Below are 25,354 nucleotides of genomic sequence, written 5' to 3'. Positions count from 1 at the left end.
ATACTTTGGTTTCTTAAATGTTTTTTTTTTGACAAAGAATCCCCCGGAAGTGGCAACGGCAGCAATTATGCTCCTGCGACCACGGGCCCCGCCGCCCCCAGCAACGGCCCTGCCGCCGACGGCGTGCCTGTGACAGCGGGCCCCGCCACCCCCAGCAACGGCCCTGCCGCCGACGGGGCTCCTGTGACCGCGGGCCCCGCCACCCCCAGCAACGGCCCTGCCGCCGACGGCGTGCCTGTGACCGCGGGCCCCGCCACCCCCAGCAACGGCCCTGCCGCCGACGGCGTGCCTGTGACCGCGGGCCCCGCCACCCCCAGCAACGGCCCTGCCGCCGACGGGGCTCCTGTGACCGCGGGCCCCGCCACCCCCAGCAACGGCCCTGCCGCCGACGGCGTGCCTGTGACCGCGGGCCCCGCCACCCCCAGCAACGGCCCTGCCGCCGACGGCGTGCCTGTGACCGCGGGCCCCGCCACCCCCAGCAACGGCCCTGCCGCCGACGGCGCTCCTGTGACCGCGGGCCCCGCCACCCCCAGCAACGGCCCTGCCGCCGACGGCGCTCCTGTGACCGCGGGCCCCGCCACCCCCAGCAACGGCCTTGCCGCCGACGGGGCTCCTGTGACCGCGGGCCCCGCCACCCCCAGCAACGGCCCTGCCGCCGACGGCGTGCCTGTGACCGCGGGCCCCGCCACCCCCAGCAACGGCCCTGCCGCCGACGGGGCTCCTGTGACCGCGGGCCCCGCCACCCCCAGCAACGGCCCTGCCGCCGACGGCGCTCCTGTGACCGCGGGCCCCGCCACCCCCAGCAACGGCCCTGCCGCCGACGGCGCGCCTGTGACCGCGGGCCCCGCCACCCCCAGCAACGGCCCTGCCGCCGACGGCGCGCCTGTGACCGCGGGCCCCGCCACCCCCAGCAACGGCCCTGCCGCCGACGGCGCTCCTGTGACCGCGGGCCCCACCGCCCCCAGCAACTTTAGCCAGGGTGATAGTACCAAGCATGCTGTTAGCCTCGTCCAGAGTCATGACAATTTTGACAATGTTTTTAATAACATCTCTAGTACTTCAGGGTCTTACACACCCAGTGATCTTGGTCTCCTTTGAGCTTTAGAACTGTGTCCCATAAGCTGTTTGATCCTTGTTTTCCATTAAAAAGTCTTCTCAAAAAAGTTTTACTTCTGTTTTTTTCCAGAGTGAATTAAACTAAATCAAGTTTACAAATATGATCAAATGTTAATACAAGTAGCAAAAAGTTTGAAGGCATTATTTAATCTGTAGTTTATTTGTGTGTTTTCTGTTCAAAATTTAGTTGCAACCATGTCAATAGTAGTCTAGCTATGAAAGTAGATAGTTACTCAGATTTTTGAGGATATTAAAATGATTGATTTGCAATGTCTGAAGTCACAAGCGAACCAACATATTGATAATGTTGCTTTGGCTAAAGCCTTTACCCACTTTAGGCTGCTTTTTACCAGTTGATATTTTCTGTAGGAGTTTAACCCATGAACTGAACCGCGGTCTGTATTATCAAAAACAACAGTTGATGTTTGTCCTGACCATTACTCGGATTTGGTGAGTTGTGTTGACTGGAAGTTAAATCTTTGTTTGTTCTCTCAACTCTCTAGAAACACCAGACGTAGTTAAAAACATTTAATCAGATTTTTCATTTTGAGCTGTATGGTGAGCGTTCACGTGACAATCAGTGTTGTATGAATCAAACTGTGAAGTAATAGAAGTTGATCAGTTAGTGTCATTTGGCAGAAGAGGGAGCTGTTTTAAGTCCACAGTGAACTGCATTCCTTTGAAAATTCCCCTACGTGTTAAGACGGGTCAGCAGATAAACATGCAGATGTCTGTGAGGGTATTTGACTTTTTTGTGACTTTGTTCTCCATGGTATCTCTGAAGTCTCAGTGTTAATGTTCTGCTCGTGTCTTCAGGTCTTATCAGTCATTCTGTTTTTAACTCAACCCATTCTGGCTGTTAATAAGATGTTTAATACAGGCCTTCACACATAACACCATTTAAGAGCTGTGAATGCTCTTCTGTTTTTTTCCACTAAGCTCATGTAGTTTTAGATGACGTAAAGTGCCCGAGTCATATGGATATTTTTATGCACTTTTGTCGTTTTTGCAGATTGTCGGGCATTTGTTAATCAGAAAATAACTTCAGGTAAAATATCTTTAGGTTAGGAACGATGTTGTCACAAAGTAAACGAGAGGAGTTTGGTGAATGTCTAAGTTTGCGGCTTTCTGTTTTTCACACTTTAACACGATCTCCCCCACATTTTCTCACTTCCTAGTTTACCTAATAAGGGCATATTACACAGAGGGAAGTAAGTGTGCAATCCAACTAAAAGAGATGTGAGCAAAGAAAGAGGTTACAGAAGAGAACGACAGGATGAGTGGAACCAAGACAAAAGCATAGTGGAGAATCTAGATCAGATGAAGCATTACAGACAGTTTCCCCACTTCCTGTCTGAGACAGGAAGTCACAGAGTCACTTCAGAACTCAATGCCTGTGTGTGTGAAATGGAGAAGTCCGTGTTCTTAAGAAGGTTTAAACTGAATGCTAAGGTGTGAATTTAAGTATTTTAGAAGTGGGTTAAACTCTTTTATTCTAATGAACTAAAGATATAACGTGCAATACTTCTATATCATCACATGTAGACCTCAGTAACAGTGACAGTCAAGAAACTGCAAAGGAAAATGATGAGCTGCACAATAATGATGACCAGCAATAATCATGTCAGCGAACAGTAAAACGACAGAGCTAAAAATATTTGTAAAAATTGCCATGCATACATTATTTCAGTTTTTTTTCTGCACTGGAACAATTGTGAAGCACTATATATACATTTGAATCTAGTCTAAATTCAAACAGAAACACATGATTTTTTCATGCATGCTGGGATCTCTCACCACCCCTTTGTACAAAGTAACAACATAGGTCAGCATGAAATTGTTTCTTCAGATAACTCTTGTTGATCTAAAATGGGTTTTTAGCTAGATGCATGGAAAACGTTGTAGCACGTGTGGTTTCAGATGCTGAATAAAACGTGAATTGGTTTTTTGGCTGTGCAGAAGGTGCGATTTTCTTCCACTTTTGACTGGCAAATGAGCTCTTACATATACACGACATCTACAGCAGAACTGAAAACGTTTCATTGTGGCTTGATGCCCTAAAATGAGCAGAATAATCTAGAATGTGAAACACATAAGAGAGACTGAAAGTTCACATCAGTTAATGTCAGCCTCTCTCCGCCTCTCTTCACTTCTCTATATTCAATGAAGAAATCTAGCGTCTTTATCGTAGAAATGAACTCGCTCTCTAGAAACTGTTTATCAAGAGCTCAGGTCTTTCAAGCATTATTGTTGATTTCATTGCTTTCATGAAAGATTCACTTGGGATTCGTGTGCTTGCGCAACCTTCACACTTATAATGTACTTTGTTCAAAAGGACCTGTTGTTGATAAATTGCCTGCTTCTTGATAAACTCAGAGATAAGCACGTGTGCGTCTGACTCAAATAGGTTTTGCACACCCAGGGAAATGTGTGTGTGCGTGTGTGCGAGTGTATTTGCCTCACAGGCATACATTCTGTTTTCATTACATTAGTCAGCATGTGGACGCATGTTATGATTGAAACATCTCTTGCTTGGGCCAAACCAGTAAGAACATGAGAGAAAATTCCACAGCTTCAGTAGAATTGGGCTTTAAACTCTACTCACTTCTAATATGTGCTAAATGACTACTGTTAAACACATAACCATTACTAGTTCTTTTTCCTGTAATACAATGTGGCTTTTTTCATGTAAATCAGGATAAAGAACAAATGCTACCACACTGTAAAAAAATCATGTCTACACAAGTTTTTGTTTTACTTTTACAAATACAGTTTAAATCATTTCAACTTGGTTATAATTTATGTCAACCCCTCTTTCATTTTGTACGAATGTCGGTCAGCAGACGTTTTTACGTTTGTTTCTCGGACCGAACCGAATGGATCATGAATTAATACTGAGCACTGCATCATGTTAGGCTCCACCTCCTTCTCTCTCTCTCTCTCTCTCTTTCTCTCACATGGCACAAGCTGATTGGTTACATCATGGGATATTTCAAATGGTGTCAAACAAGCTTCACTGGTGAAGACAGCTGGACAGTGAGATGTTCATGAGTGACACATTCACACATTCAGCTACAGTGCTGAAATGAAACTCATTCACTTTTCTTCTTGCTTTTCTTCTTCCTGTCAGATCAGGCAGTTTGCAGATTCACAAACAGGATGTCGCGGTCAAGTTTTGTCGCCTGCTTTGATCTTCATCACTCTGCAAATGGCCAAACTTTAATTCGATTAAATACAAATCTCACGCTGTTGAACACACATTTGCATCAAACCTGAGTTTACATCTGCAGGCTTGTGTGCCAGTAAATCTGAACTCAGTGGTCATCATCCAAAAGACTGTTTGACAGCTTCAGAAACTTTTAAGGGACAATCGACCTCATCTTTTACCATCCTTAATGTTCTTCCAGACTCCAGAAGGGGAAAATGTCCTCTTTTAATCAAGTTTGCTATTCTTTAAAATGACAAGAAAATGTAAAAGTGCTTGATTTGCTTTAGATTGCATTTGTCCTTTCAGTGACATTACCAAACACAGATGTGCCAGGTATTTATTTCTATGAGGAATTGAAAATGAGAGAAGATTTTTAGTAAATAAGTTTAAGTTCATTTTGACTTTGGACTTTAGATTTTGAAATGAATTGTTGCATTCATGTGCAAGCTTACAAAGTTTTGGCTAAAGCCTGGACTAGGCCTTAGTTAAATGAATAATCTTTTATAAATATGTCTTAGAAAAAGACGTTATCGGTGTGCATCTTACAATAGATCAATGGCACTGACATCTTTTAGGATCTGTCATTGCAAATTATTTTCAGTACAGCTCAATTATGTGTTTTATTAGTCTTAAGCCTTGTCTGTGAAACCAGGGGCAAGAATTTTAAAGAAGAACTGCAGAAATGTAAATATAAAGCCAAGGAACCGAGAGATTTGAGAAGATCTTCTGCAGAGCTTAAGGGATTCTTATAAACACAACAACGCCCAATTATTTGACTGAAGACAGACGAACACATCACCTGAATCTAAATAAGAATTTATCATCCCCCCTAAAAAAAGGAAACATATTTTTTATAATAACAAGGGTTTAATCGTTTATTGATTACCACTGGCTAAACCATGGTTTACTATAGTAAAAGATAGTAAAGGCCAAACTATACATGTCTTTGGGCATATGCTTTCACTTGTTTCTTTTGTGTGTGTGTGTGTGTGTGTGTGTGTGTGTGTGTGTGTGTGTGTGTGTAATCTGGTCATTTGTTTAGCTGCAAATGTCAAACCAAAGCACCAAACTCATATCGCTCAACTTTAACAGATTTTTTGGAAATGCATTTAAAAGAAAATGAAATAATCGCACAGACGATCTCTATCATGCATATATATGTCTTTATTAGTGAGTTATAAGAATGCCTCGCGCTGTGCGGAAGTGGCCCGTGGGGCAGGGCGCGCGCCGCTGCTGCATATAAACTGAGGCGGACTTCCTTAAACTCACTTTGCATCGGAGCAGGAACAGAGTCAGGTATTTGCTTTCTTTACTCGTTCTTTCTGTCGCTTTACTAATATTTTGCAGTGTGCATTTGTCAGCAAGTCAACTGAGATTTGATTTAAATGAACGCGAGGCTTTCTCGGCTCTTTTAAAATAAGTGTATGTGTATCTAGATATGTCTAACCGTTATCTTTGTCTATCAATATATGAATGATGAGTCGTGGTGTTTATTGTTTGTAGATCTCAAGCAGCAGTCATGAGTTGGGACAGTTACATCAGCAGCCTGACGAAGAGCGAATGGGTGGATGATGCGGTCATCATCGGGTGCGCGCCGGGTCAGGAGTCCGTCTGGGCGTCATCACCCGGTGGATGGCTCTGCCAAGTCAAGGTACAACATTTACTCAGTTTTAAGTCTTTACTTTACATGAGGATGCATATGTGGGCTATATATTGTTTAATGGGTTTGCATGTCACCACTCGTTCTCTCAGATCTGTGCTTTAAAGGTGTTGTAGAGGATGATGAGGAAAACTTAAGCTTTTAATAAGGCGTTGGTAAGCGGCTTGATGAACACTTAAAAAAAACAGACGAAACAAAACGCGCCCGTTAAAGTTTTGAGCGTTCTGATGCGACGTGACAATAAGTTAACTTCCGTTATAATGTAAGAGCCGCTTGCAGACAGGTTGATTGGTTATAACAGCAGCATCGCCTTGAACTAAACCATCATAAACCGTCATCCTTCAGATGTCGTCTGAGTAGTTGTGTGCAGCCAAATGTTTTCGCAAGTTAATCGAGAAAATCGTTTATGACTTTTATGAATTTCCTTAACGCAGTCTCGCGGACTTCTGAGAACGGCTCCTTATTTGGTCATGTGTGTTATAAAGGCGGAAGCTAGTGAGTGAGGGTACCTCTCTGCGCGCGCGCGCGCCCCGCTTCCGCCTGTCCGCCCATGGTGCGCGCTCGCGCTGTTGCAGAAGGCGTCTTTTATGTATCTTTTGTATATTTTTATATAATGTTAAACTACTTTCAATTTAAAACCTGTGTGTTTGAAAGATCTGAGAGGAACCACACAAACAATGACACAATGTTTTTGGGCGTTTAAAAAAAGGAAGCATTTTGGGAACATATATGTTTATAAAAAAATAAGTTAAAGGCTTCAACTAGTTTTAATAAGTTATGTCAACTATTCACAGGTTAAAATAGTGGGTTAAATTGACTTATAGAACCAAGTTGTTTTAACTTAATGCTGCATTGACACAATCTAATGATGAGTTTAAGAACATCAACATTTTAATCTTTGTCATGATCTTACTTAGTCAATTAGAAAGATATCAATATTATATATTCATAGAATCTTCTTAACATTTATTTTGAAAACAGTAAATCACACTTAAGCTGGGTTTTACAGGTAGGGTCAGATATTTAAAAGATTTAATCTCCAGGTAGGCTAACAGGTGAAGGGTTTGGTTGAGTCTCTATAGTAACATCATGAAGAACAACATAAAGTTTATGGTCCTTAAGATCTTTAGATAAATGTGTGTGTGTTTTGTGTGTGTGTGTGTGTGTGTGTGTGTGTGTGTGTATGCATGTAGGATGTGTTTGCATCTCACAGTTGGTGTGTTTCCCCTTTTCATGTTATAACTCGCAGCTTTGATAAGAGAGTTCTGATGTTGTGTCTTTGTCTCAGACTGTGAATGTTGTTTCAGAGATTCTGTTTTATGAGACACTGAAGCGATTCCTGCACTGTTTATTCGTCTTAAACCATTTAAATATAAATGTAATATGTGCAGAGATTGTGCACAGTTTTTGTTTGTGTTTTAATTTCATTCTGACAATCTGTTTGAAAGTCAGCATGCACTGAAACAGATAAAGTTTTATGCTCCTCATGACCTGGAAGTGAAGTTAGGCGTCGTCTTTAAGAACATGACAAAACATGAGCTACGCAAGAATCTGTGTGTGTGTGTGTGTGTGTGTGTGTGTGTGTGTGTGTGTGTGTGTGTGTGTGTGGAGGGGGCAAAACTCTCTAAAATGTTCTGCTTGTTAGAACCTGTAACTTAGACCATTATTTTACAAGCAACCTCCCTCTCTCTTTACCTGTCTGTCTCTAGCCATCAGAGGTTCAGGCTATTGTAGCCAGTGACCGCAGCGGTCTGTTTGCTAATGGTGTGACTCTGGCGGGCAGAAAGTGTACACTGCTGAGAGACGCTCTGCATGTGGAGGGTCAGAACACCATGGACGTCAAGATGAAAACCTCAGAGACAGAGCCCGATCCTTTTTCATTCACTATCGGCAAATCTCAAAAAGGTGAGAACCTAAATACAGTCATTGTAATTACAGCAAGTTAACACTTTATATATGAATCTTTTATCATCTTAAAAACATCCATATCATATAATCATACTACAAATGTTGCAGATATGCATTAAAAACATTGCTTTACAGTAAAAAGTTATTGTGTTACAGTAAGTAAAATCTAAGGACAATCACTTTTGAGAATATTAGAGATGTGAACATAAAATGATTTTGTTTTTATTTGAATGGCTCTAGTGTAAACCCTAATTTCTCTCTCTCTCTCTCTCTCTCTCTCTCTTTCTGTATTTCAGCTATAATCATCGCTAAAGGAACTAAAGATGCACATGGAGGAAAAGTAAATCCACCTGTCTTCGACATGACAGCATACCTCAGGAAAGTGGGCATGTGATCACACCCCAACCAACTTTTGCCCCGCCCACCTCACCCTGCTGTGCCCCACCCACTTCCTCTGTCGCATCCGACCTGATTTTCTTACAGAAACCAGATGAACAGATCTGAGATCTGTCAGCTTGTCTGAGATGCCTGGAGTCTTCATCTCATTCCAGGAGTTTCAAGTCTCAGTTTGTCCTCCTCATCTCTCCAGTTAGGCAGTGGAACACAAACTCTAGTTAATATCATTCATTGGTTTTATCATTGATTAATTGATTGATTTTAAGGTACTATAGTATTTTGCTGTGTGAGACAGGCGGAGCGTTAATTGAAACTGTTTGAGCATCGATTTGTACAAATGTTTGTGTGAAATACTGCTGAACAAATCAGTGAATTCTGTTAGATTTCAAATAAAGAGAGAATGAGAGTTTCTATGGAGCAGCCGCTGTCTGTCTTTTATTCGTTTCCATTCTTTTCTAATTATTACGTTACTTCTGTGCACTTCTGTGTATTTTCTACTCATACTTCATTGTCATCGTGGATGTTGACAGGTGAAAAATGTTGGACGTCTAGCTTTACTGTGGTGGATGTGTGTGTCAAACAAACAAACAAATGAAGAAAAGCCTTAAACACACACACGCGCAGCCAATCTTAAACAGAAGTCAAGGGCTAAACGTTTGCATACGCTCAACACTTCAGTGAACGCAGTGCTGCAGGATGACAGCTTGTTTTGAACTTAAAACAGAAGCAGAATGCATTTCCGTCCTATGAAGCATTAACTCGTTTGCAAAACAATCGTGTTTCACGATTGAGCGTTGTCGTGTTAATAGTTGCGTTAATTCTCAACAGCACCATATTAGAAATGTGTTTTCTTTCAACGTTCAAAAACGCGATACATTAGAGATTCCAGTATGCAGTAAGATTGTGTTTGAAGGGTGGTGCAACAGATGAAACAGGAAATGTAACATGTGACACAAAAACCACAGAGACACAACGAGCACTGCTGCACATCTCTGAGTGTTACTGCAATGCATTCACTCTTACATACAGCACCAGTGCACAAACACACTGTGTCACCATCATGTGGTCATAAGGATGATAGCAGGCAAGTGTGTTTTAATTGTGTACAGTACACACACACTACTGATAACAGACTATCTGCTATAGCCTCAAAGTGAATTTAAACGTTTACAATGAAACTGACAGCATCATCAATTTAGCCGAAATATTTAAAGGTGACGCATGTAAATTCTGGACAACCAGCATCACCAAGTAAAAGTGTAAAAACAACGATAGGTTTCTCAAGCCCCCCCATCAACTTTTGTTCAAACAAACAGATAAGAATGACTACAAATAAGAATTTTAATATCCACTTTCTGAAATCATCTACTGAATCCAAAGCCATAAAAGCGAGTAAATGATAAAGAACGGTCACTTCCAAACATACCAGAAATCAGCTGGGCAGAGAATCACTGTAGGCCTGCAGATATTATGAAGCCCTTAAACAACACAAGTGTCTGTAAGGTCCCATGATAGGCCAGCTAATTTTAACCTCATGCTACAGGAAAGCGTGTATCTGTGAGAGAGGGAGAAGAAGGGGGATCACCATGGATGCCCTTTAGGTTCGAACCCAAACGAACTCTCACATTTCTCTCTTCATTTCAACCCTGACCTTTCATTCAAGTGTGGAGGCTGACAAGGGAGCGTCTGAGCGTTTCTAATCCTCAGCTAAAAGGAAAGGTACATCAGGGGTCTCTAACTGCAGGATGGTAGCTCATCAGGGGCAGGGCTGGAGACACCAGATGTAGATGGTGGCGCTGTCTTGAATGACCCACGGTTTGACTCGTCCCTGTGGTTGCTCATCCATTTAATGCTGGCAAGACATGCAAAAACTAGCATTCGTTGCATAAGTACTCTATATGTGTTAAGGGCTCATTATAGTTGTGCGTAGGTCCTACGCCCGTAGCCGCAACGGTTTTTATTTATACTTTTGCGTCGTCGTCCGCGTGGAGGTGCAAACACACATGCAGACCGCTGGTAGGCAGTATCCATGCGTGTTACCACAGTAGCAGTGCTGACCGTGATGACCAGCAGTGATGAAAGTAAATAAACAGCGACTAATTTTGCAGTTTCAGTTAAATCACTCCTCAACTTGGTCCATCTTTGTTCTCACCGTCACAAACAAAAATACCTATGATGCAGTTTTTTACCTTACGGGAGGGGTTCTAGTGGACCAATCACAGTGCTTGCGGTCCACGTAGACCTGACACGCTGTTAAAAATTTGACGAGGTGCACGTCAAGCTACGCAGAGGCTACAGATAACCTACGGCTTAACTACGGCGTAGACCTTACAAGGACACTGAATGAACTAGACATTTCACTTACTGGATAAAACATACACAAATCATTTCTCTTTCACATAGACAATATTCGGTATATACTGCACAGCATCCAGAAATCAACATTCCAGTGGTTCATTGCAAATATATAAGGTAATAATATCTGAAAATAATGATCTGTATCTGATAAAACACCACAATGTCAGCAAAAGTGACATTTCTGAACGATTCCTTCATAAGTGTGTAAAACACCGGCATGTCAATACAGTGGGCGTGTCTTCGCACATGCAGGCACGTTCTTGGTAATAAATGGTTTGTTCTTTTCAGACGCTCCCTGAAATCAAACCCCTATATGGATACAGAGTTGAGAACGCGCCTATAAATAGTGCTCGTAAGGTCGAGGCGCGCACTCGCAGCCCATCACACACCGAGACAGACACGCGCCCGGCTCGCTCTCAGGTAACCTCTATGTTTTACACGCACGCGTGTGTTTGACGAGATTTTCAGTTCCCCTTGAAACGTGACACGCATGAAATCCGTTGAACTAACTTAAACTAGAATGTGAAGCTGTTGCTTCCTGTTTGTAGAGGCTGATCTGACATCAGCTCTGCTCAGTGAACTTCGAAACGTCTGATCTGCGACCTGTAAATCTTTGAGCTCTGGTTGTGTTGTTTCACACGGAAGTGTGATTCGTCTGGAGGGCAGGACGCAAAACGATGTTGTTTTAAAGAACAAAAAATTAAAAATTCGCGGAATTTCATAAACCGTAAAAGAAAGTTTGACGCGTCGATCTGAATGACCTTCAAGTTTCTGGATCAGCAGAGAGAAACATTTCTGACAGTGCTGCATAAGAACCGTCATGTGTTGAGGAAATAAAGCTTTAGATGAGCAGTATTTTAAAGTCATAAACGCCAATTTCAATGTGATAGTTAACATTTACACAAAAAACATTTCGTTCAGAAAGTTTACACACTTGGTGTAAAGTCCGCCGTTATTTGAATACAAGTTGTTAAATAACTCGTGTTGCGTCACAGCGCGCGCATGTACAGCGCAGTATTGATCGAAGGCGATCACGCGCGATAAGATGCTGAACTGTGATTGATTAAAACAGATTTGATCCACAGGAGAAACCTGGAAATATTTTACACTTTAACAGTTGGGAAGAGTCGTCATGTAGTGGTGTAGTGCAGATGTACGCGGGTAACTTATATGGTGTTATACCCACTTTATTAGATTGCGTGGGGTATACACACTACTAAATTTCATTATGATACTTATGCTTAGAACTTCGAAGTGAACGAAATATCCAAGACTAGTCTTATATTTCACTGTTTATAACACTGGGTGCCCACCCTTAATTGGGCCACTTTAAAAAAAAAATGGGTGCATAAATTAAGAGTGACCCACTACACCACTGTCGTCATGGACACGAGAAGATTCTGAGCTCGTGTGATGTGTGCACAGTTCAGTCTGTGTGCTGATTTAATTTAAAACCTTAAAATAATACAGCTGCTGTGCGCGTTCGTGTGTTTGGAGTCACGTACAGTAAAGTACAGTGTCACTGCTCACATGCAAAGGTCAGGGTGCTTAAAGAAAGGTCAGAGGTTAGCAATTCTTTGTAAAGGTCATTTGGAGTCCTGTAGATATCTCACACACACACACGCAGACAGTCTGCTGCTGAGTCGCTCTATTTATAGCAACAAATATTAAACTATATCTGTAACGACAGCTGTGTGTGTGCGCATGCGGATATCTTCTAATATATTTAAGCCTATTATGTGTGCATTATTTTGCATTGCCTGCTTGTATAGTTGAACTTTAGATTGATAAACCCTAATCTCTCTCTCTCTCTCTCAGGATGTCCATTACTAAAATTCATGCTCGTGAGATCCTCGACTCCAGAGGAAATCCCACAGTTGAGGTGGATCTTTACACAACTAAAGGTAAACTCACTCGTGTGCAGAATTATATATTTGAAGTTTTTCTTTTCACTGACATTCAGATATTAAAATAAATTGCCAAAAAAAAAATCCACTAGCTAGGTTACCTTTAAAGTTCATAGATGAGGTTATAGTCAGGTCATACAGCTGTTAACCCTTTCTCTGACGAGTGAATGTGACTTATGTGACTTCTGTCCTATCTCTTCATCATATGAATCTTCACAGCTGATCATGCTGACACAATAAGTACACAAACGTGGGATGGCATTTTCTACAGACTTTTTTTTTTAACATAGTACTGTAGTCTTCCATCTCATCCTAGTAGTAATCCGACAGCTTAACAACTGCCTAGCAACGCATATAAACACCCTAGCAACCATTTAGGAACAATGATTCTTTTTCTGGAATGTAACTCTGGCTCCTTTACTATTGAATTTGCACAAAAAAATCTTGAATAGACTTGGAAATGTGGATTTTTTTATTATCCCCATGTCGTCATGCTACTTTAGTAAGATCTGTTACACGTCTCCGCCTTTGTGTTATTTCATGATGAACATTACGCACAAAAAACCTACAACGGATACAATTAATAAAAAACATTTTAGAAACGACTTAAATCTGTCTATAGCTCCTTTTACTGTCTATTTTTGTGAAACTCAAACTTAAAAGCAGTTTTTGTCAGGCCATGTGTCTCATTGTGTCTCATTGTGTCTCATTGTGTCTCATTGTGTCTCATTGTGTCTCATTGTGTCTCATTGTGTCTCATTGTGTCTCATTGTGTCTCATTGTGTCTCATTGTGTCCCTCAGGTCGTTTCAGGGCAGCTGTTCCCAGCGGTGCTTCCACTGGAGTTCATGAGGCTCTGGAGCTACGAGATGGAGACAAAACTCGTTACCTGGGCAAAGGTAACACAGAGCGATCTAAACAAGTTTGGGAGGAGTCTGATCATTCAGTCCTGTCAATCATGTCCCTTTCACAGGACAGAGTTCCTCTGATGACTGCTACTAGTTTAGCATAATTCTTTAGAAATGGATAGGCAGGTGAAGTGCTGAAAAACTGAGTAAAACCAGCAATTTTGCATAAACTTCCATATATCCCAAACAAGTATTTACACTCTGAAGTGGTTTATCAGGCAATTCGAAAAAGGCATATATATCGCAAAACTGTATTGTAAATGGGTCACCTGGTGTGTGTTTAGGTACCCAGAAGGCTGTGGATCATGTGAACAAGGAGATTGCACCCAAACTGCTCGAGAAGGTGAGATGAAGTCCCTGTCCATCATCCTCTGATGCGCTGTATACAGGACACCGTTTAACTCTGCATCTGACACCACATGTGAAAGTTTTGGTCTGAATAGTCTTGAAGAGTTGTTGTTTATTATTCTAACAAATAATGACATCTCACTGCAGAAGTTCAGCGTTGTTGAGCAGGAGAAGATCGACAAGTTCATGTTGGAGCTCGATGGAACCGAGAACAAATGTAATAAACGCACTTAATATTACACATAGACCGATGTTTACTGAATTAAAGAGCATTTATATATGAGAATTTTCTCTTTCTTTTACACAGCTAAGTTTGGTGCTAATGCTATCCTGGGTGTGAGTCTGGCCGTGTGCAAGGCTGGCGCAGCTGAGAAAGGTGTTCCTCTGTATCGCCACATCGCCGATCTCGCCGGAAATAAAGACGTCATCCTCCCCGTGCCGGTACGTTCACGGCACCTGGCGTTCATGTATACGATGCAGTCTTAACTCTCCTCACGTCTCTCGTTTTCTCTCTCATGCAGGCATTTAACGTCATTAATGGCGGCTCGCACGCAGGAAATAAACTGGCCATGCAAGAGTTCATGATCCTGCCTGTGGGAGCCAAAGATTTCCATGAGGCCATGAGGATCGGTGCCGAGGTTTACCACAACCTGAAGAACGTCATTAAAGCCAAATACGGCAAAGATGCCACCAATGTGGGTGATGAGGGTGGTTTTGCTCCAAACATTCTTGAAAACAATGAAGGTAATTGACATTGTGTGCAACAGACTGTTAAATTTTTTTTCTAGCTGTAACAATTTGATTCTAGTTAGATACACGCACACATTTGTTCATAAGTTCTGATTGAATTCTACATAGGATTGATTGTCTGTTTGGTTTGCTCCACTCCGTGTGTCCGCAGCTCTTGAACTGTTGAAGTCCGCCATCGAGAAGGCCGGATATTCTGACAAGATCATCATTGGAATGGATGTTGCAGCATCTGAATTCTTCAAAGGTGGTAAATATGATCTGGACTTTAAATCTCCTGATGACCCAAAGCGCCACATCACCGGAGACCAGCTGGGTGACCTTTACAAGAGTTTCATTAAGAACTACCCAGGTACACGCAAACACACGCCAAAACAAACACACCGTGCCTAATGGCAAAGAGACCCATTCATGTACATTTGCTGTATATCTGATTGTAGTTCAGTCCATTGAGGATCCATTTGACCAGGATGATTGGGAAAACTGGACCAAGTTCACCGGCTCTGTGGACATCCAGGTGGTTGGAGATGATCTGACTGTGACCAATCCCAAACGTATCCAGATGGCTGCTGAGAAGAAGGCCTGCAACTGCCTTCTGCTTAAAGTCAACCAGATCGGCTCCGTCACCGAGTCTATCCAGGCGTGAGTATTCAACCGACTGAAGGATCAGAGTACACGTTCGTACTACATTCATATTTGCTTCTTTGCGCCAGAAAGCATTTTAAATGTCATTGTCTCCGTAGTTGTAAATTGGCTCAGTCTAATGGATGGGGTGTGATGGTAAGTCATCGGTCAGGAGAGACTGAAGACACTTTCATCGCTGACCTGGTCGTCGGTCTTTGCACAGGACAGGTAATCCTCTCAAGAAAATAGTTAAGAATTTAAAGAGTAAGTTAAAATAGATTCAAGATGTCTACAAAAACACACCTGGTAAATCTTCCTAGTAGTTTTTGTATTTTAATTTGATATTCATTCATAATTTTCTGTCTCCCTTTTAAAAATATTGTGCACTAGGGCTGTCACTTTTGAGAAAAATCATATTCGAATGGATATCGAATATCATGCAATGTATCCGAATATATTTGAATATCTAGGTGCCCCCTGTGCGCATAAAAAAAAGCCGTAATGGATATTCAATTTATTAACAGTGACGGTCATAAACAGGGCTGTCTGGATTACTTTTTTACTTAATGTTTAAAAACCAGCAGGTTATCAACTTATTAATAACAACGACTGAGAACAGGTGACCACTTCAACAGCAGCAGGAGTAAGGCATATAGCCAAGCCCAAACGAAAACGCAGATTTAATGTCCGTCATTGACAAGCACACATATCCCGCACTTGAGTGCGTTTGTGAGAAGAAATCTCATTGACAACAAGCACACATACATGGCCTATCCCGCGCGTTTGTGAGCCGTCATTGACAAGTCCATTAACCCTGCACGTGCTGTTTGCTTGACCGTTTTTAATGATAGAGAGCACAAACCCTTTGATACTTGAGATGAAATTAAACTTGCCGCTGAGTTAAACAGATCTCACTTGACTCTGTCGTCTGTGACGCGTGACAGTCAGCACATGATCATTTCAAATCCATTTACAAGACAAATGCTGTTGTTGTTTAATATAAAGTTTACACTACGTTGTAAAAATAATAAAATTATCTTCATTCATGCTAATTTCATAATGCGAACGTATTAACACAAGCTTTTTATTCTGCTATAATATTTAACCCCATAAACAATGTCATTTTATGTACAAACTATAATTCTATCTTGACATGCACATTAGGTTCATTTTGGTCCAATTTGATTCCCTCTCTTGTGCAGAGTTGCCATCGTCGGTCTCACACTCGGCCTCCTTCCTATTACGAGGTGTTAAAAAATGCGCTACACATGCCATTTTAAAAACCGGATGGTTTATGTATAGTTTGAATACGGATATTTCACGTCATGTTCGAACGCACACAGCTTAACTTCTGTCCTTGTTTTTCTTCTCATTTAATCAGATTAAGACCGGCGCCCCCTGCAGGTCAGAGCGTTTGGCAAAGTACAACCAGCTGATGAGGTCAGCAATGACATCACACTCATTACATCAAGTCATGTTCCAAGTAAATCTGTCTTCTCAAATCTGTGTTTCTCTCTTTCTCCTCTACAGGATTGAGGAAGAGCTTGGTGAAAAAGCAAAGTTTGCAGGCAAAGATTTCCGCCACCCAAAAATCTGAACGACCTTCTTCCGTGATAAATATTACAGCACCTTATTTTGGAAAGACATAAATAAAAACTATCAAGAGAATGCTGTGTGTATGTTTGGGTCATTTAAACTACAGCTGATGAATCGTATCGTCAGATCCTCTTATTGAATCCTCATCCGTTGTGTGCTTCTGTTATATTGACTTAAAGTTTTGAACTTATTTTGTGATGTGTGAAATGTTTTATATCACGTGTCTAATTTTTTTTATTCTCATTGGTTGACGACAAGTTTTAAATGTGGTGATTATTTGTCTGTAAAAGCACACCTAACTTCTCAAATAGGTCAGAAATAGTTGACCACGGCTGTTGAATTATTCAAAAATAGTGCACACCCTATGTGGTAATGTGGCACGAAGTGGAGTTAAACTGTCGTGTGCATTATTTTCAAATAATTCAATGGCCCGTTTTCAATTATTCCTCTTATACCACAGTTACCTCGGACATTACTCTGGTGGTTTGTTTAAGAGGTCAGGTGTGTGTTTAAAAAAAAAGCCCGTGAAACATTTGTCAACCAATCAGAATAAAGCATTCAACAGGAGGACCATGGTATAACTTAAAAAAAAAACACCAGAGCAAAGTCTGGGGTAACCATAGTATAAGAGGAGTAACTGACATTTAATGTTAACCAAATCTTGAGTTATGTTTTAGTGACTGAGAGTGAATGATGCTGGAGGTGACACAATGTACTGTGCTGTTCATAGATTAATGCACTTTTGTGCTTGTTAAAGTAAACCAATGAGTGCACAAAGCCTTACGGCGCATTCACACGGGGGTCCCATTCACTTTCAATGGGTGACGTCAAGCGTTGGCGAACTGAATTGTGGATCTGTCGGCGTCGCGGCAGAAGTGGAAAGGCGAGCGTCAGCCAATTAGATTGCCTTATGCAAATAACCTAGGCAGAGCAAGCCAATTACGTTTATGGAAGATCGGAGCATGTGCTGCGGCCACTGTGATTGGCTGTTGGCCACGCTTCAGACAAGCCTTCCGTCAAGCGTTAACGCTTTTGCCCCGTGTGAATGCGCCGTTAAAGTTAACGTGTGTGTTTACTAGTAGATGCTAATGCTCAGTCATTCAGATGTTTACTTTTTGTATTAGCTACTTGCTATTTTATAACTTGTTTAAATGGTATTGTTGATCACACACAAGCACACCTCACTCACTCGCACAAAGTTTCTGACGTCAGAGGTTTGAGGATCGGAGGTTTTGAGTGTGTGTTGCTTAGCAATGCTCTTCAGGCTGATAGATTGATCTGTCACATAACATCCAAGTGTGTGTGTGTGAGAGAGAGAGAGGTGTGTGTGTGTGTGTGATGTATGTCCAGGGGTCAGAGGTCAAGCTGGCATTCTGTGGTGTTTTCTCCGTGTTGTGCCATCACATAGGAAGTTGGCAGAGGCTTCAGCAGAGCTCCGATCTTTGAGTCAGAGAGAGATGCATCATTGAGCCGTTCTTCGTTTTATTTCTCCATCCGTTATTCTGTTCATCTGCTGTTGGAGTCGTTCATTTACTTCAGCACTGAGCCGTATGTGTTCAGATCCTCTGCCGCAGTTTTTAAAGTGGTCTGTATTTCATTAGAGTAGTTAGTTAGCAATTGGTTAGTAATGAAATTTGTAATGAAAGGAAATATTGTAAGAAGACCTAAAATGCAGCACAGGGGTTCAAATCATGACTTGACTTTAGTTTTAGTTGATTGATTGATGTTTCTGTAAGATCTGGTGGTTAGATGAAGCCGTCTGCCAGAGGTTGAAAGGCCGGTGACCTGTGGTCATTGCTAAGGAAACTCTCATCTGACGTGGAACTATTGTGTCTGCGCTCTCACAGGAGGAAATAGTTCCCGAGCGCTGCCTGTTTCCAGGGGAATGTTTTATAGGGGGCGGATCCATGAAGGGTCAGAGGTCATATCAGTCTGTTAATGAGAAGAATGAGGAGCTGTAAAGAGTCGACGATTAAATGTGCCACAACGGACAAAAATGCGAAAGTGTTTGTGACGTAGACACCTGGTTAACGTTTCTTTAGATATCATCTGTCTGTCTCACACTTGGGCATCAGAGAAATGCAAATGAAGACAGCGTAGTATGGATGCAGTAATGAGACATGACGTCCATTTAAGTGACCGAGGGTTGGCCGTCTCTCCGGGCAACATTCTGCTATGTGTGACATCACAGTGATGTGCTTTATAATGCCCGCTGTGGCACCTGCCCCGGCAGAGACCAGTCCTGAAGTCATACGGGACAGAACTGAGCCGCAACATCACAACAACGTCTTTCAAACCGTTGGACGATATTTATTTTCTGATCTGAGGTGATTTCGATAATTTTTGAGTTTCTCTCAAACAAGGATGGGTTTTTCATCTCCTCTAAACTTCAGCTCCTCTCTTCATCTTGCTCTCCTCTTGTTCCTCATTATCACCGTGGTGACGCAGGTGGAGGGTCGGCCATCACGACAGCGATCGGATGCTCAGGTAAGAGTTTGATTTGTGTGATTGGTCACACACGATCAGACTTTAGATTTTCAGCATATCTGGTGCACTTTACAATTTATACTGACTAAGATTTAACCCCAGGGAGACCTTGAGGCGTCATCTCATCAACCAATCAGAGTTGAATATCAATGATGCCACAATAATGAACAAGCTTGAAAACAATGTGTTTGCTCAACTATCGTAAAGATCCAGAAATGGCCAGAAATCAACTATTCGTGTGACGTTTTGGGGATGAAAGAGGAGTTTTGTGTTATGTTGGCTTACTAGAAACAGATTATTTCATATTTCAGAGACACAACTTTTAAAACAAAGCAGAATAAGTGAATATGTGAAACAGATCAACCCAGTAATTCGGGCTGCGTCCAGATAACCACACTTGACCACTTACATGACGTATTTCCTGTATTTTGCACAAGTGTTCTAGTGGATGAAGATCCAAAGCGTGCGTGTAGAATTATTCAGATGATTGGACACACTTACTTAGCAAATGTTACTCCAGGTAGTGGCAGGAGTTTGCACCAAAATTTATTCGCTTTTATTTTGGCTTCTTAAAATATATATGTTTTAGTTTTCTTTACGTTCTTTAAATAAAATAAACACATAAACACTCTGAAATGAACATTTGTTAAACTTAAGATTATTATCTACACTTAACTGAATTCTTTGCACCTGTAAAACATTCTTCATTTTGTGCATGGAGCTTTATTAACTCTTTCTCTGTCAGCGTTTTTTTTTTTAGTTGACAGCCAGCATTTTTTATGTTTTTCACAAAAGTTTAATGCCTTCCAGAAAATAATGTTTTTTAAATACATAAACAGAGAATATATCAAATGAAAGAACAAAAACTCTCTGCTTTTAAACAAACTCATCCTACCTTCATTTTGTTATCTTTTGATCACCTCTCAAATATGGGCAGGTTTCTTCAAAAATATCAAAATGTTGAACAAAAAGCTGAGATAATTGCATTTTTTTAAAGCAATTTTGTTAGAGATCAGATTCAGAGTGATGATCAAAACATACACAGAGTTTGAACTGTTTGATGTGAGGGGTTGTTCCCGGGTTTTAGCGCCACCTGGTGGATAAAAGCAGAAATAGGGATAGCGGTAAAACTGGCAGGGAAGCGTTTTCTATTAATTGACGAGATAACTCATCAATGGTGGAGAAAGAGTTCAAGTTTATTGTTTATTCAGTAGTCTCTGAATAAACGACACAGTTAATGTTGTTTCTACTTATGATAAAAGCAGCTGCAGATGTTATACAAAAATAGACACTTGCACCAACGAAATGTGCAAAATTTTTTCGTTTTACTACCAACATAATATTTAATATAGATTTATTAAATTACAATTAAATGTTTCTGCGACATCTCACAAGGTCATTGAAATTTGGCTCCCCTTGTGATGTCATAAGGGGATCATATTATAATAATACTGCTCCTTAATCTGCACTATCCAACCACAGCACTGCCATTAAGTGCAGAGAGAAAATAAATGACAGCACGGTTGAGTTTCGATTTCAACAAACTAGAGGTCTTCACGGGTCCACTTAGATCCGAAAACCCGAGGTCCGACCCGAGACCCGATAGGGTTCGGGCCTAAACGTTTCACATGTGCCTCGGACACGGGTCGGGTACAATAATAGCGGCATCGGGTCTCGGGTAATTTAAAAATGAATGTGTTTTTTCTGAACGGACCCGAGAAGACCCGAACTCTCTCGCCTGTGTGCGTCAATGTCCTTTTCAAACCTCTCATCTGTTTGCCAAGAGCGCTTGCGACATTGTGTGGTTGTCGGAAGGTTCATTTTCGTTGAGACCAACATGTCAGTCAATTATAAATGTACATTTTAGCGGTTACGTTGGTGTCGTCGTCAGATAACAAAGTAAAACGAATGGAGCAGCTCGCCAAATTGGTTGCGAGGCCACCGGAGTTTCTTTCTGTCTGACTGCTGCGCGTGGGTCTGCAGAATGCACACACGTCAGTGCCGTTTACATTCGTTCCAGTCGGGTTAAAAAAAAAAATTCACTAGTTCGGGTCGGACTCGGGTCTAATTTTCTCGGGTTTGTCTCGGGTCGGGTCTTTCTTTAAAAAAAAATTATTTATGCACATCGGGTTCGGGTATGAAGTGATTTGGGTCATTTCGGGTCGGGTACATTTCTTTGGACCCGAGAAGACCTCTACAACAAACCACCATTATGGTGATCAGTGTTTCATCAGCTCATTTGCATTTAAAAACACACCCAAAAATCTAATTTAATTTGCTCAAACTTACAAAGTGTCAATTTTAACATCTTATAATAAATTTTCGGTGTGGTATTTTGATCTGACATTTCATGTAGGCCTATGTACTCTGCATAACACAAAAGATTTATTTTACATCTTAAGAAAGTTTTCAGAAATGTGCACTTTAAAAAATTACAAAAAAAAGTATTTTGTGTGGTCAGACGGCATTAGATTGAGGTCTGAGACTGAACGTTTGAAAGTTGAATTCTTTTGTCTTTGCTTTCCCATTGCCAAATATTACGTAATCTGATAGTAACTAAAACAAACTGAGTCTGTCCTGCACACTGGTCATATAAGCCCACCGTACGCTGCGGGTTTGAATGTTTACTGAAGCTCTATTGTACGCTACACCTCCAGTGGATCTCAATTCTAGTCCTCATGCCTCCTCTACCAGAATGTTTTAGATGTCTCCTTATATTAAACACCTGATTTCACTCATCAGGCTCCTTTATTAACACACTAATAAGCTGATGAACTGAATCGGGTGTTTTTATATATGGAGACATCTAAAATGTTCTGGGAGGGGGACTTGATAACCACTGCGCTACACACAGTAGATGGGGCTGTTGTCTATACAGATCTCATGCATCAGTCTCTCTCTCTGTCAGGTGTTGCAGGATTTGTTTGGGGCAAAGATCAGCTCGCTTGTATTTGCACCCTCAGAGGTCAGCGAGGGCTCAGGAAACGTGGCCCCTCCTCTTTTAAAGAACTGGGCGGAGTCTCCCCGCATGGCCTCACGTGCATTCCTGGATTACCTGCGGCGTCAGAGGAAGATGCGGGGGCGCAGCAGGAAGGGTGTGGGTCGTGGCTGTTTCGGGATGAAAGTGGACCGAATCGGAGTGATCAGCGGTCTGGGCTGTTGACAAGTACAGGTACATAATAAAAACATGTATTTCAACTAAACTTCATGGTGAAATTGTACGGTGTGCCTGAGCCTTTCTTTGACTAAGTTAAGCTTTAATTAGTTGACACAAACTTTACGTCGTCTACTACACTGTGACTTTGTGTATTTGTGTCTAGGTGAGCACAGTGATGATGATGATGATGAGACCTTCATCCGCTCAGAGGAGAACGTACAGATGTTTCTGCTCTACAGCCGACAACACAATCATTGGTGTTATATTGGTGTTGGATCGCTAGGATTATTTTCAGTCCAAATAGGCAACAACAACACGCCAACTCTACACAGTCCAGAGACTGATCTGATATCTGTGTCTTTTTGACATTCTGAGGTTTTTCTCAGTGTGTGTGTGTGTGTGTGTGTGTGTGTGTGTGTGTGTGTGTGTGTGTGTGTTTGAAAACCCCTGGCTCATTGTCCAGTCAGTCTTATTTGCCATGTTTGACTCGACAGAACTTCTGTCCAGACATTTTACGATTGGGAGCCTGTTTCTCAAGGTCAATTTGTTGTTTGTCTCTTGTCCATAAATGTTTTTTAACATGTCAATTGGAGTTGTGTGTTATTTTCATAAGTCTTATGGTTGAAATTCAACTACATGTATCATTTGTTTGTCTGTTACTGAACAACAAAAAAGGTCATAATAAATCACACAGATGATGACTAAGTCATTATATTCACAATATTGTCATATTGATTATTATACAAATAATGCTTAGATCCTTCAAATGAAATGTTAATTTCAATTTACTTAAAACTACAACATGTACCATGATTGTGATATTTTGTAAGAACAAAAACTTGTGAGAGCTGCTATAACATATGAGATCCAGTAGAGGCGGTGATGAGTTGCACCAGTGGGCTGCAAAGATATAGCTGCAGGTGGGAGGAGCTTATGCCACAAATAGACTGGATCTCACAAATGCAAGGGCCTTAACTATCAGGCTTTAACTAAATACTTCAAGTCTGTTAACATGATGATAGCACAGTTGATGTCAAGCCCTCAAACTATAAAACTTTGCCTGGAGTTAGGGTGAAATGTATGTCTCTGTAGAGCTAAACAGTCCTGAAATCGTACTACAGATAAGACTCAAAATTTGTAGGCCGTTTCTCAATTTTCACATTTGTAGGCTGCATACGTCATTAAGACTGTCTTATTTCAGAATAATAACAATTATAAAGTTGACATTATTCTTAGTTAATCGTTAACTGTTGCAGTATGCTTATGACTTGCGAATCTAAAGCCCAGTTAACTTAAACCAGGCTTGATAACCTATGCAGCCTTCTCGACCCTAGACCCAGTCCCAAATGGCACACTTGTTGACTCCCTCAGAGTCCATACTTTGATGAAATCATGTAGTGCAGACCTTAGGTACTCTTGATGTGAGTCCAGAGTCATATTTGGGGACAGACTCAAGCGCCATGCCGGAAATAGAAAGAGAAGTGTCCCATCAGTGTGAACTCCTCCCATCCTTCGTCAGATTGCTCTGAAGGATTTCTCGGTCGGTAAAGTGCGCAAAGCCTGCAGCAGTGAAGGCTTCGACAGAAGACCGCATCAAGGGTGCAAAGGGGGTGCTGATGAGCACACATTGGAGCGTAAAAAATGACAGAGGGGACACCCTACGGACTTGTAGCCTAGCTTGCAAGCATAATTTAAGGCCACAAGACCGAAAGTCCATATGAAGTAGGGATCGACCGATCTGAATTTTTTAGTGCCGGTGCCGATACAGATTTTTGTTTCATCAGCCTTAGCCGATAACCGATACAGGCTGCCGATTTTCTTGAGCCGATATTTAGAGGCGATACTGCTTTTGCTCACTAAATTTACATCCTAAAAATGACACAATGATGAAGCCAAATGTTACAATTCTCAATTTAAAAAAGTAACATTTATTGAACTTAGCACTTTGGGATTGTTTTTAACTATGAAAAGTGCTTTACAAATAAAATATATTATTATTATTATTATGAACTTAAAAACTATATTTAACAAATAATAAAAACAGGTGAGGGTGCTATGGAACCATGAACTGCACTCTCCACAATGACAAGGAACTATCAGCAAAGGATATTGATTTCTAGCACTTTGCTACTACAAATATATATAGGGGTGGTTTCCCAGACAGAAATTTTCTTAAACTAGGACTAGAGCTTAGTTTAATTAGGAAATCTAACTCAGTTTTAACAAACATGCCTTGCTAAAAACATTACTTGTGTCCATTTTGAGGCAAAACACAGGGCACTGATGTATTTTAAGATATGTTAAAAAGAGATGTTATTAGTTTGGACTTTTCTTACATTTATTTTAGTCTAGGACTTGTCTAATCCCTGTCCGGGAAAGCGCCCCATAGAAATGAAAAAAAAAACTCTGCTTTGTTCAGCTATGATCAGCTGTAGGCCGAGCTTTCGATGTTGTCATGGAAAGGTTGGTTGTTTTTAGTCACATGACCTGCAATCGCTTCCGGCTTCCAGCACTCTGTCTGTAAATAATGCGGGAAAAAATCGGCGAACATTGCAGCCACGTATCGGCAGATGCCGATACACCAAGAACTCGCAAATATCGGCCCGATATATCGGTCTATCTCTTATATGAAGTGCACCCTTGGGTACTCTGAAAGAAAACTGCAGAGACTTTCCAGAGCAAATACAGAGTCAAAGGCAAGCTGTGAGAGGCAGGTGGACTTTGACCTTGTCCTGAGGTACCATGCCCTGAGGACTTTTCCTTATCTTAAAACACGCTATTATTTCAACTATAACAGCTTTACTTGACCTTTGTTTAAATGAAATTATTTTAATTATTTATGTAATGTTGCTGTTCTTAGTAAATCTTAATATTTGTTACACTAGCCTATTATATCAGGTGCCCTGCCCACTCCCCGCCGATCTTAGCGCCCACA

General features: G+C 41.4%; 3 protein-coding genes across 3 annotated transcripts; all 3 read left to right on the top strand.

The window, feature by feature from the left end:
• Positions 1–5,496: 5,496 nt before the first annotated feature.
• pfn1 (profilin 1) lies at positions 5,497–8,705 on the top strand. Its single transcript, XM_065275659.1, has 4 exons — positions 5,497–5,620; positions 5,828–5,975; positions 7,694–7,889; positions 8,189–8,705. The coding sequence occupies exons 2-4, from the start codon at positions 5,844–5,846 to the stop codon at positions 8,284–8,286; spliced, it is 426 nt and encodes a 141-aa protein (XP_065131731.1). The 5' UTR covers positions 5,497–5,620; positions 5,828–5,843; the 3' UTR covers positions 8,287–8,705.
• Positions 8,706–10,930: 2,225 nt separating this feature from the next.
• Positions 10,931–16,847, top strand: eno3 (enolase 3, (beta, muscle)). The gene is made up of 12 exons (XM_065275717.2): positions 10,931–11,066; positions 12,465–12,550; positions 13,356–13,451; positions 13,745–13,803; positions 13,956–14,025; positions 14,116–14,249; positions 14,330–14,552; positions 14,710–14,907; positions 14,996–15,197; positions 15,299–15,407; positions 16,561–16,619; positions 16,710–16,847. The coding sequence occupies exons 2-12, from the start codon at positions 12,466–12,468 to the stop codon at positions 16,774–16,776; spliced, it is 1,302 nt and encodes a 433-aa protein (XP_065131789.1). The 5' UTR covers positions 10,931–11,066; position 12,465; the 3' UTR covers positions 16,777–16,847.
• A 136-nt stretch (positions 16,848–16,983) lies between these two features.
• nppcl2 (natriuretic peptide C-like 2) lies at positions 16,984–23,140 on the top strand. Its single transcript, XM_065275718.2, has 3 exons — positions 16,984–19,262; positions 22,171–22,434; positions 22,583–23,140. Exons 1-2 carry the CDS (start codon positions 19,140–19,142, stop codon positions 22,423–22,425), a joined length of 378 nt encoding a protein of 125 aa, XP_065131790.1. The 5' UTR covers positions 16,984–19,139; the 3' UTR covers positions 22,426–22,434; positions 22,583–23,140.
• Positions 23,141–25,354: the final 2,214 nt, after the last annotated feature.

Source organism: Paramisgurnus dabryanus, chromosome 21, assembly GCF_030506205.2.
Source record: "Paramisgurnus dabryanus chromosome 21, PD_genome_1.1, whole genome shotgun sequence".
NCBI lineage: Eukaryota > Metazoa > Chordata > Actinopteri > Cypriniformes > Cobitidae > Paramisgurnus > Paramisgurnus dabryanus.
The sequence above is the reverse complement of the archived record's forward strand: the minus strand, read 5'-3'. Positions and strand labels throughout refer to the sequence as shown.